Here is a 13,304-nt window from a genome sequence, read left to right as displayed (position 1 = left end):
AGCAGTAGAGTGCTCGCCTAGCACAGGTGAGGAACTGGGTCCTCAGCACCACATAAAAATAAATAACTAAAAATAAAGACATTGTGTCTAAACAAAAATAAAGGCATTGTGTCCACCTACAACTAAAAAAATATATTTTTAAAACAATGCAACTCTTTGTCAAAGATTTTATGGAAATACAAATTCTAAGAAATACAAATTTTCACAAACTAATAAAGCAACATACAGATTTCTTGTCCCACAGAAGATGGGAAATTTATGGGAATCATCACTACATAAGGTAATATATGCCTGAAATCTCTAGTCATTTCTATTGTAGTTTGGAGAACATTTAAATGACCCATGGCACAGCAGGAGAAACTAGAATGTTCAGAGGCCGTTAGTCCTTGATCACAGCAGGACCTTGCCCCCTCCAGATGCCATATCAGAGTCAAGCTTGCCTCCAAAAGGAGCCAATATATGGCAATTCATTAGTTTGTGGAAGTGACTAGCAATAAAACCAGTTATAAAATATAACATAAATCCAGTCCTAACCACAATACTTAAAGATACATTATATAATATAAAGGAAGAATATATTTATTAGGAAAAAATAAATCATTGGGTGACTGATTTCAAGTATCTTTTTGTTTCAGCACTATATAATTCTTCTCTTGAATTATTCAAAATTATTCAGATTTTTTAAAATATACCTGCCCATACTTTGAGTCAAGAAATCCTCTTACGTTGATAATATAGATCAATACAACTCTATTTTGAATGCTGATCATAATTAGAAATAGGGATTAAGTAACTTTAAGATTATTAGAGAAAAGGGCTGGGGATATAGCTCAATGGTAAGTGTGAGCTTAGCATGTTTTCATTTGCACACATGTGCACACGCAAAGTCCACTGCTAGGCTTAGATGTAATGGCCCAATTGATCTACAAACTGCAAAAGTACTTCTGCAGTACATGTCTCCACCTGAGTATGAATCTATCTGGCAAGAATACCTCATGAAATTGCTTATCTTCTACTGCCCTGGACCACTGAAAGGCACTCCATTGTAAGAGAAGCAAACTAGGTAAAAGCAGATTTCCTGGATGAGGACGTCTCAAGAGACACTCTCATAACCTACCGCTAAATGAACAGAATTCAAAACAATAATGGAGGAGCCATGTTGCAATTTTTATTTTTATATGTGAATGGTTTTCTGGAGTGTTCCACATAAGATCTGCGCTTAAGTCTACGTAACCTGCAGGATACAGTATCTACAATATAAACTTCTATCCAACCCAGGCTTCTATACTTCATCTCTCAATCTACCATCTAAAAGAACCACAAGCATATGAGAGGATGGAGAAATATGGTTAGGTGTTAGAGCCAGCAGAGGAAGCAGCATTAGCCTAGCTCTTCCTGGTAGAGAACACCAAGCAAAGTCACAGGCACCTCTCCTGTGCTTTCTTCTCTTTCCCTCCAGAGCCTGGCAGAGAAACAACTGTACCACCCCTATTAGCAAATACCCTCCACCCTTCCAAGTCCCATGGACTCCCCATTACTCTCCTTTGCTCTCTTTTTCCCCCAGCACCTGTCCAACTCAAAATCTAAGATCAAAGCCTGATGCTGACCAGATAATGAAAAGGCAGTGGGCCAGGAGGAAAGCAGGTGCCCAGGAATACCAATTACCTGCCTGACACCATCAGAAGAATAAGAATTAGTCCCTTTTTTATAGTATTTATCCAGGCCTCAGGTAAGAATCTGGCTGTTCCTTCTTTGGCCAAAGCCCTTTCTCCAGATGCAGACAAAGGACATAGGAAGTTACTTTTTTTAAATATATTTTTTGTTATAATTAGTTATACATGACAGTAGAATGCATTTTGACACATCATACATAAATGGAGTGTAACTTCATGTGTAACATCATGGTTGTACATAATGTACAGTTACACAGATCATGTAATCATATATGCACATAAGGGTATGAAGTTACTATTTTAAGGTTCCTCTGATCACAGTCATGGCAAATGAGGATGGGTCAGAGGTTACACCATTAAATATATTTTAAAACAAAAAAAAAGCATAAAAATCTTTATCTCAGTATCTATGCCATGCATGTTTTTCTAGTTTCACTGGGAGCCCAAAGGAAATAGTGGCACAATAACAGAAGAAATTAACACAAATGAGTCAAGGCTTACTGCTGAATCTTTCCTGGAAAGATGAGGAAAAGGGACCTACTAGATCTAGATACAAAGCAACTCCCCAAATGTGCTCTGCTTTGGTATATGGGGCCTTCTTGGTGCCCAGGCTCACAAGGCAAACCAGCCAGCACTAACTAAAAATGGCAGACATGGACTTGAAGAGCAGAGATTACTTGTAGGCACATGAAAAGTAATGCTTATGGCCCAATCAAGAAAAAACAAACAAACAAACAAACAAAAAGAAGTGGTGAGTGAAAGAAAACTGACTAAGGATACACAAGAAAAGACCCAGGCTTGAGCAGAGCAGCGCCTGAACACTGTGCCACTTATGCTCCACCTCAGTGCCTCCCAGGATATCACCCTTCCTGCAGGAAGTAAGAGACCCATGCTGATACAACAGGAGGTTTTTGATACCATTCCCTATGAAGACAGTGCAACTATCAGCAGCATGCCAGACAGCAGGAGGGGGAGCTCTGGACAGACTTGCTAAGGCCTCATTCACAGGCCCTCCTCCCTCGCTGCACCCTCCCCAGAAGTGGTAAGCTGCCTGTAGGGCACTCAAAGCTATTATGGAGGGAAAAGAGAGAAGATCCAGGCCAGGGGCTGGGACTGTGGCTCAGTGGTAGCTTGGCATGTGGCCCTGGGTTCGATTCTCAGCACCGCGTATGAATTAAAAAAAAAAAAAAAATCTATCAACAACTAAAAAAATATTAAAAAAAAAAAAAAAAAAAAGACCCAGGCCAGTTAGGAGCAGCCCATCCAGCAATGCTCCCTTGTTCAGTCTACCATCACTGGAAAGGGAGTAGGGGGACCTCAGACCCTTCATCCACGGATGAGTTTAGACAGAAAGTGGCAGAGATGCAGACACTGCAGAAGGGAAGCAGAAAAAGTTTCAAAGTTCAGACAGTCCTTAGAGATCATTTCATCCAATCTCTTCATTCTACAGGTTGTTATAGAAAAAGCAGCAAAACAAAGGAACAAAAATAACCTAAAGTTAGTTCTATGAGGGGGGAAAAAAATTTCAGATGTAAGGCAGGAATACTAGATAGCTTTTCAGCTGCAGGTTTTAGAACAAATAAATATAATTAATCCAGAATGCACAGTCATAAGGCGTGTTTAATTATTTAGTCAAATAAATTTTCACAAAGCCAGTCTGCCATTGTTTTTAAATCATCACATGGTTTATCAATTCTCAAAAATATATTACACGAGTTAAGAGAGCCAAGAGGGTTAAATACTTAAGTATCTGGCATTTTTTTAAGGACAAGCTATGAACTAACATTAAAGTCATCCTGTATTATTAGAACAAGTCACAGGAAATGGGTCAGCTCTCTAGGACAAGAGGAAAACTGCATTTGCCATCTGCAGAAAGAATATATATCATGGAGGCTGAAGGTGCTGTGCAAAGCATAGATCATAAAATATCAATTCACATGGCAAGAAAGTACAGCATCTTTCCCTTAAAAAAAAGCAAAAAAAAAAACCAAACAAAAACAAAACAAAAAACCCTAAAGGCTGCCTAGGTGTAACAAAGGACATGGTTACTATCATCCTCCTTAATATCTGCAAGGAAATGCAATCAGAAAGAGATGTCATTAAAGTTCTCAAGTAATTGAGACCAGGACATACAAACAGTTAAATAAAAAAGATGTGACATAACTCCACCTCCACCTACAGCTTACAGGATCTTTTCCCCTTCCAACAAATACACTGCATCCTATTTTGCAACCCAGTGGCCCCTTATATTACCCAGCTCTGGCTCACTAATTCTCTGCTGGTAATCATGAACCAATCTCAAGTCCCTGCCCTCTGGAAAAGGAAGGAGAATTTTACATTTATTTCAGTAACAACAAATTTTGCTTTGCAACTCAGAGTAAGTACAGCAAAAGAAAGTTAATCATCTCCTATACCCACATTCACAAATCCATTTCATTTAATGTATTAAAGCACCCAACTTCCCCTCTCACCAGCTCACTGCCACATGATGTCTGACAGAAGTATCAACTTAGAAGTTCTCTAAATCTTAAGGAAATATGCAAACCAGAGAATCTGAGGAACCCCTCCCAGCGTTTTTAAGGAAGACATGGTAAGAGTAAATGGGAAAATGAGGCCTGGGGTTGTGGCTCAGCAGTAGAGCGCTCACCTAGCACATGAGAGGCACTGAGTTCAATCCTCAGCACCATAAAAATAAATAAATAAAATAAAGGCATTGTGTCCAACTACAACTAAAAAACAAAAATTTTTTTTAAATGGGTGAATAAATAACATTCACATAGAAGGGATTGGGGGTACCTGTAGTAAATGACTGGGATCCTGAATAATGGGGGGTGGGTAAAATCACTGGAGCATTTTTCTTTAGAAACAACTAGACAGCTGCAGTCACCAGGAAATGTATGGTAGTACAAGAGGCAACCAATCACCCTACTGTTCCCACAGCAAAGGAAATATAGAAGAGAAACATTTAAAATGATGAAAAATGCTTTTAAAACAAAAAAAGAGAAAAATCTATTTTTATTTTTTTTTACCAAGTGGTAACCAAAAAAAAAAGGCAATTAACTTATGATTCCAGTGCTACAAAGGGGAAAAAAAAAAACACAAGTTAAATAGAAACACACATGATTATGTTTCTAAACACCTCTATTCACTTACTACAACAGAGCCAAAAAGTCTTGCTCTACCTCTTTTTCTTTAATGTGTGGATCAATTATAGTTCTTTCTGTGAGGTTTCAGGAAAATAATGATATTAAAACCTTTTAATTCTCAACCACACCACAATCCATTATACACTTTCTTGAGATGATTATTTTGTTTCTAAAGCAATCAACTGCTCATAATCCAAATCCAAGATTAATCATGTAATAAGGGGTTCATGGAATTTTCAAATGTCAAAGGACAGTCTTTCCATTGGAACTGCTGAATCCACAGCCTTTGGCTTTTCAACCTGAAACAATATGAGAATGTTCACCTGAAATACTCTCCCTAGAGAATAACTGAGACAGGCAAAAAGCCAAAACCATCCGGTCTTTAAAACAGAATTCCTTTTACTGTGCCCCAGGTGGCCCACAAAACAGCAAAGAGGAGCAGAAAATGAAGAATCTACGGATGATTCTATTAAAAGAAAGGAAGAAGTTTAAATTCACTTCCATTACTTTATTTGGGGAATCCAGTTACCCATACACCCTTAGTTACTAGTAATAAAATCACTGTGAAATCAACTAAGTAAGCATTGTGTGATGCTATGATAAAGAAAAGTGACTTATCTCTGCCCTCATGAAACTTCCAATCTGGTAGAAACATAAGACAAGCAATCATAAACAGGTTCCCACATTTAAATACAAAAATGACATTCTCGAAGAAAATAATGCATATAAACTTAGAAATTCAAATTCTCAAAATCATCTGCTTTCCCCAGTTGTAAATCCCCAGAAAGCTCCTACAATGGCCTTCATTCAGATTATTTTGTTGTTTTCTTTGTATGAAGAGCCAACAGAAAAGCCAAAGCCAGGAAGGCCAAAAATTAGTAGGACATGCCAGAATATGGGCAACTACTATGAAACAAGCTTGTGAGAAATACTCCTAGTCCTTGCCATTGGCAAATAAGAAATAAGGAATACCTCACACAACACATTATTTTGCACACAGTGAGTGTTTAATATTTGTTCATTAGGCCAACATTTCGTATACAACTTCCTTTTTAATGTATGCCTGATATGAAATTTTATAGGAAATGTTTATTTTCAGTAATTGATGAGTGTTTATTGAATAAATGAATTTGAGACATCTGCATAATTTTAGTTTTTAATAATACTAATTTTTTCTTTGCAACTGAACTAGGAGGGGGCTGGGGGTGTAGTTCAGTGGAAGAGTGCATGCTTAAAATGCATAAGCCCCAGAATTCAATCCTAGCACCAAAAACACACAAAAAATATATTAACCATGAAGGCCTATAACAATATATGCTATATTGGTTTCAAAAATAATGAATAAGTATAAAAGTTAATACAGAGCTATACAGCAAATTCACTTTGGGGCTCTAATCATCACAACATCTATGTTTATTTTTGTTTGTATGCACAGATTTGTGACCATTTAGGATTCATTAACTTGTTTTGTCAATATGTGTAGGCTCTTTTTTTTTAACTACATGTTGTTTGAGAAATCAGAAAGATTTCTTACATATCAGTAATGCAACAAATCAAAGGTGATTGTTGAACAACTTCCTATAATTTATTAGTAACAGCTGTTCATACAAAACTGCATCAAAGAATCACTCTCTTTAATGTTCACTGTTTACTGTAGTCAGTTATTGCCACAGATTTAATTACCAACAATCACACATTTTACCTTCTATTGCTATTTCACACTTCCCTAGGATTAATTCTGTAAAGATCTTAAGATTACTTAAAAGCTATTACAAAAGTTTCCCTTTGAAAAATGTCTCTGCCTCCCTCTTCAACCAGAAATGAGACTTTAATTTGCTGCTACAAATACTTGTATTTCTCTCAACCCAATAGACAGATTCACTCCACCTTCTTAGCAAGAAAACAATCTTAACCTTCTTAAAATGGCTTCTCTTTCTTTCAAGACATTCTCTTTGAGCTCCCTATTTCTTTTCTATAACACCCAAACAACATTTCCACTAATATCAACAGAATAATTCCCTGTAAGGAAAAATTAATATAAATGCTAGATCAAAATCATCCTTAGAAAATGTTGCTAATTTCATTTCAAGTATAAGTTTCCCTAGATCATGAAAAAAAAATCTGTTCCTTTTTTCTGTTAAATTTAGCATAACATGCAGTCTCAAAACTGCAAAAGCTGTTTCAGGTTCTTAAAAATTCATCTGTAATAAAGACCATAACTACATTTATTAGGCACTTCTAAAACCTGAACAAGAGCCATTTCTTAAAAACAGAGCTGGGTTGTTTTTTTCTAAATAAAAAAGAGGCTAGGAAATTTATTTGTAGTAAACAAAATGACTACTAAATGATTCTTCTGGTTCTCTTTTCAAAACCTATGTAAAAACATTTGAATACATTCACATAGAATAATTTCACTGTTCAGCAGGATTTTAACCTGCTGGTCAAGTTCCCATATAAAGAAATAACATATATGCACAGAACTAACAGTTATAAGGCAGATATAAACAATGAATTTTGCTACAAAGTTCAATGTGAAATCTTACTCCAAAGGCTCTATTAGTCAGAGGCACAGTTTTTATTTTTATGAGGGATGTTCTCACTTCAATCTTCAGATATAAACTATAAGCAATTTCTTTCAAAAAATTGCATCCATATAAATTCTGACATTTAGAAACATATTCAACACTTGGAAGCTAAAAGAGTAGCAAAAAATAAAATCCATCAGTCCTTAAAAGCAGCATCATAAACACATTTTGGTATTTCCAGAGGCTGTTATTAGGACTACTTAAAGGAATGCTTTCATTCTTGGGTCCTCAGGAGTCATCCTAGACAGCCACTAGACTAGTTCAAACAATGAACATACATACCCACTTTCCTCCATTAACATGCCCATTCTTCCCTAATGAACTACTGGTGGACAGAGGGAAAGGCACTTTCACCCTGATGTGCATCTAGTCTAAATTGGCTGGAGCACTCCCAGCCTGCCGTGCAGTTTTTAGTATAAATGTATACTCTTTGTATTTAAAATGTCACATCTACAATTCCTAATACTCTGTATTTAACTACCACTGTGTAAAATTGGCCTAAACTTCACCTGTCTTGTGATATGAGAAAATGACAAGAATCTGCTTGATGCTCACTTACACTCTAGAAAAAAAATAAAAATAAAAATTCCCTCTGATCAGTATACCATAGAGAAAATGACAAAAAGAAGATAGGTTTAAACTAGTCTCTTCATGATAAAAGTAATTAAGAAGCCAGGCATGGTACATATACCTTGTAATTCCAGCAACTCAGAGGCCAAGGCAGGAAGATTCAAGTTCAAGGCCAGCCTGGGGAACTTTGCAAGACCCTGCCTCAGAGTAAAAACTAGGAAGGGCTGGGGATGTAGCTCAGTGACAGAGTACTTGGCTAGCATGCACAAAGCCCTGGGCTCAAGGTCCAGGATTCTCAAAAAGGTGAGGGTGGGGGTGGATGGCTAAGAATTCCTTCTTTTTCCTTTCAACTTTCCTTCTTCAAGTATGACTGCTATCATTCCCAAATGCACCCAGCACAGAACTGTAATACACTGGTTCAACATGTAACATCTAACATTAACACCTCCTGTTCTAAAATGCATCTGTAATCAATCAGTATTTCCAGAGAGAGGCTGTTATTAGGACTACTTAAAGGTAGAATTATTTTTAAGATCATGATTTTATCTGCCACAGATAAAATATTACAGATCCCCATGTCTCTATAATTTATTCATTATTGTCACAATTTCTAGCAAGAGGGTCATAAATAAAATCATTCATTCAGCCAATGTCTATTGAGAACATTCTAGCTAGATATTGTGCTGGAAGCTGGAATTTAACAGTGAACACAGACACAATCCTACCCTCCCATGCTTATAGTGCAGAACAGAAGAAAATCTACACATATATAACTCTGTTCAGAAAATCAATATATAACCTTCCATTTAAAATTGACCTAATCTTTGCCTGTTTTCAATAGGCGGAAAACAATCAATAAAAAACTTTCATTAAATCTTCCTATTTGATTATAATCTAAAGAGTAAATATTTCAGATACATGTAAAATAAGAACAGGCGAACAGGGAGAAAAATGTATCTTTAAGGAACTGAATAAAACTTCACAATGAATATCTAAGACCTAAAGTAAACACTCAGGTCTACTTGTTTCAAATAGATCAAAATGCAAATTAATATTAAATAGTATAACCTCTGTGCCACCAATAGAAACATTTAGTAAATACTCATGATATGAATCAACTAAATGAAATTATGTACTCTATACCTAGAAAATATAGAAAAGTTAAGCCAAGATAAAATATTCTCTTGTATATCTATGTAGAATGTAAAGTTTTCTTTCAGGTATCAAAGAAAATGAACACTAATAAATGATTCAAAGAATGAATAAGTTGCGCTGGGGTTGTGGGTCAGCAGTGGAGTGCTCGCCTAGCATGTGCGAGGCCCTGGGTTCAATCCGCCGCACCACATAAAGATAAATAAATAAAGATATTGTGTCCAACTAAAAAATAAATATATATTTAAAAAAAGAATGGATAAGTTAAAGAAAGCAAGAATTCAGAATTTAATGTTACTCTTCCATTTAAAATTTGTGAATCGAATGAATTTTTTTAATTATAGAGACATATAATCTATAATCTGTAATGTTTTACCTGTGGCAAATAAAATCATGATCTTCAGAGTTCATTTTTTTAGTAACAAAAACCAAAACATTATGTATTATGGAATAAATTTGGAAGACTTTGGCATAATTGCTGAATATGAATCAAAATAGCCCAAATTTTACTGCCACACCTGATTATCTAGTCAGATCACCACTATTTTCCTTTCCTAATGTTTCTATATTATTACTATGTAAAAGTAAATAATTATGTGAACAAACGCAAGAGTCAATACTTTCATCTCTGCCAAGCAAATCCTTTTCCATTAAAATGGTGTCATGCCTTGAACTAAAACTTACTAAGAAAATAATTTTACATTGAATTTCATTTCAACATAAGGTAACTCCTCCATTTAAATAAATTGGTTAAAAATACTAGCAGATCTTTAAACTGTGACAGGATACATTCTGCAATCTCCTCTGGACAAGTGTCATTTAAATGAAGGAAGGAACCAAAAAATTCAGTCTATTCACAAAGCAGCACCTCAGAAATTCCTCATACAGAACCACTCCCCAAGAACTCCCCTTGTTCAAATCTACCCTGGTTTCCCTCTTCAACTCATAAACTTGTGAAATCACACACCTGTACATACACATACAAATCTATGTTTAATATATATCATTACTATACAAATAGTATAGGAAGCGCAGTAGTTATGTTACAAAAGCAACATATCTAGCATATGAAGCAGTAGCAATTCGTACATGGTGTCCAGGGATCATGTTTCTGAGAAAACTGTATAATGAAATGTCAGTAATGAATGTAGGTGCTGAATTCATGTATTTTTCTCCTACTTCTACCAGGCCATATTTGGGAGATGAGGTGGGGCTGGGTTAATAAATCCTGCTCAAATATCTAATAAAATAAAGAAAAGTTATCCATACTACCTCCACTTTAGTAGTAAAACTGGTTTAGTTTACATTTTTTTTCCTCAGAAAATCATCTCGCAAGTTCATTTTTAAAAGCACAGTATTACCCAAATATACAATATGTAATTAAGCAGCTAATTAGTGGATTTCCCTCTTAGACATTTAAACCCCAAGGTCTTTAACAAACCCCTAGGCTTTAACTCAAGAGCTGCTGGGCCCAGAACTGTCACATTTCTGGCAGTTAGGGTTGGTTAAAGGAACCTCAAAGGCCCTGTTCAGAGCTTTGCAAAAACCTATAGATTGTCAACAAGGAAAAAGAAAAATAAAACCCAGGTCATAAGGCAAGTCCCTCCAAACACATTCTTTTCTCTTACATCGTGTAGTTGAACACTATATGTTTCTCTTGCCCTCACTATTTTCTTTTCAATCTTGTGAATTCAAAAAAACACCTTCAATTTCATGTTTTCAGCCATTTGAAGTAGGGTCAAATGAGAAAAGGAAGGAGAATTAAAAAAGGACCTTCACTTTTCAATTCCAGTTTTCCCCTCCCCTGGCTTCTTTCATTCCCTGAAGCTCACACCTTTCATTCAACTCTTTGCCTCTATTCTTTGTAAATAAATACACACCTATCTAATCATGTTTTAAAATGAAGACATAAATCATGACATATGAATTAACCATTGGTAACTATTTGTGATCATTATATTTTGTTCCTGCTTGTAAATAATCCAGTACATAAGTAGTTCAGTCCCAAAGGCAATTGATTCCTTGAGCTAGCAGATGGAATGCTCCAGATAAGAAAGAAAAGGCATGCTTCTCAAATCTTAACAATATTCTTTTTTTACAGAAATGTTTGAGAAATGTATTTATTATACAAGCAAATATCTAGAACACAAGTGCAGGCATTTTTCAGGCCTGTTACTGCAAAGCTGTTTGCTTTTTCTACCACAATAGCTCAGAGTTATGTCAAGCTGGCTTGTGTGTGAACCGTGATGGCTTGATTCTGAACATTCTCTCAGAGATAATAATCAATAGAATTCCTATTTGAGAAATGGCATTTTCTTGCTAACTTAGTGTTAAAGCAGAATGTTGGGTGGGTTTTTCTTTCTTTCTTTTTAGAGATTAGAGGAAATTTTTGCTGTATGCTTCCGTTTTCCTTCTAGCCCAGATTCCAAAGATATTAAAATTCTGTCCGTTTTAAACAAAAGGTTTCTATTTGTTTCCAGGAGAGTAACTGAGCGGCTGCACTGGTTTTCAGTAGTAACTATTGTGAATTCAGGCCTACATCTGGGTCGCCTCATCAAACAAAAGAGACCCTTTGCTGTCAACAACCACACAACACAACGCTTCCCTTTCCCTCATCTTTATCCGAAAGAAATGGTGCAAACGAGAAACACGCCTGTCACCATCCACCAGCCAAGAAACTCTTCTGGGGTCTCTCCTTTCAGTGGTCTAGTGGCTAGAGAACAGCACTTGTATGACACATTTGGGCTTGCCCTCCCGCCCCGCCCCCAAAACATAAGCCCCTTTCTTTGGTATCCTCATCACTCCTTGGAGGATCTAGTAGCGAGTCTGCCCACCAATCCACAATTCCCTCCAGACCCCAGAATGCACGATAATGGATGGCACAAAGGCCACCCCACCATACGCCATCCCCCAAAGCTCCCTGGCTCGACTCGCGACCCTCTGGGCCACACACAGCTCCCGGCTTCAGTAACCCACCCGGCACCACGGTCACTACACAGAAAGATCAACGCTATAGCCCACCTTCCCATCCCCGCGTCTAAGCCCCAAGTGATCTGCCACTTAGCAGATGCACAGCACAAAATGCACAGCCCTCTGGGACACGAACAGGACACACCGAAGCACCGGGAAGGGCAGCCCGAACGTGTGTGTGTGTGTGTGTGTGTGTGTGTGTGTGTGTGTGTGTGTGTGTGTGTGTGTACGCGCGCGCGCCCGCAAGGGTGCGGGTAGTGGCCGGGGGCGCGCATAGGAAGGAAAGGGGCGAGCGGCGGGCGCCCGAGGGTGGGGGTCGCGGAGGGCAGCTGCCCCCAGAGACCTGAGGTAGTGGGCGGGGGCCAGAGAGGCCCGGTGGCAGGGCCCAGGGAGGCCAGCCCCAAGCTGTACTCACCCAGCAGCAGCAGCTTGAGCTCCCGGCGGGCGTCCCGCTTGTCCCTGCGGAGCTGCCGCTCGATCTCGTCGTTGATCCGCCGGGCTTCCTTGGCCTCCTCGCTCAGGCAGCACGCCATGATGGACTCCAGAGTCATTCTTCCAAAGTGCCTCCGCTGCAGCCCCGCCGGCACCCCCTGCTCACACGCGCGCACACACACCCTCCCGCCCTCGCTCCCCCGAGGCAGCGGTGGCCGCTGAGCCCCCGCCGCCCGGGCGCGCGTCCGGGACGAGCTCGGGGAACCGCCGCGGGGGTGGCGGCCAGGGCCGGGGCCACCAGGTGGGCCGGGGGATCGGCAGAGCCGGCGGCCTGGGCCGCCCAGAGGAGTGAGGCGGGTTCAGGAGGCGTTCGCGGGCGCTGGCTCGGAGGGCGCGTGAGGGAAGGCCGCCGCGCCCGGCCTCGCTCAGACGCTCGCGACTCCTTCTCTAGGAACCGGCGGCCCGCCTCGCCCCCCGCGCCGCCGCCGCCGCCGCCGCCGAGGCTCCCCTAAGCTGTGCGCCCAGCGGCAAGAGCACATTCACCGGGGCGTCCCCACAGCGAGCGGCAGCCGACGGCTCCAAGCGCTCGGCGCGCCCGCTCCTTGCCACTGCCTGTCACGGCTCCTGGGCGCCCACCGCCCGGCTCGCGCGCAAACCCGGTTCGCCTGCCCGCCGCGCGCTCCTCCGCCTCCGCTCCGCCTCCGCCTCCACCAGACGCCCACCCCCGGCCCCGATTGCCAGGCGCGGAGCGACTGCTCAATGCTCGCCCTCCCCCT

General features: G+C 39.7%; 1 protein-coding gene across 1 annotated transcript in view; it reads right to left on the bottom strand.

The window, feature by feature from the left end:
* The window catches only part of LOC101971998 (guanine nucleotide-binding protein G(q) subunit alpha), a 279,733-nt gene extending 266,693 nt beyond the window's left edge, over positions 1–13,040 (bottom strand). The window contains exon 1 of the mRNA XM_078047445.1: positions 12,512–13,040. Within this exon, the coding sequence (XP_077903571.1) occupies positions 12,512–12,647 (136 nt within the window). The 5' untranslated portion in view covers positions 12,648–13,040. The remainder of the gene's footprint in view (positions 1–12,511) is intronic.
* Between the last annotated feature and the right edge of the window lie 264 nt (positions 13,041–13,304).

Source organism: Ictidomys tridecemlineatus, chromosome 4 (genome assembly GCF_052094955.1).
Source record: "Ictidomys tridecemlineatus isolate mIctTri1 chromosome 4, mIctTri1.hap1, whole genome shotgun sequence".
NCBI lineage: Eukaryota > Metazoa > Chordata > Mammalia > Rodentia > Sciuridae > Ictidomys > Ictidomys tridecemlineatus.
This window is presented reverse-complemented; position numbering and strand designations above follow the sequence as displayed.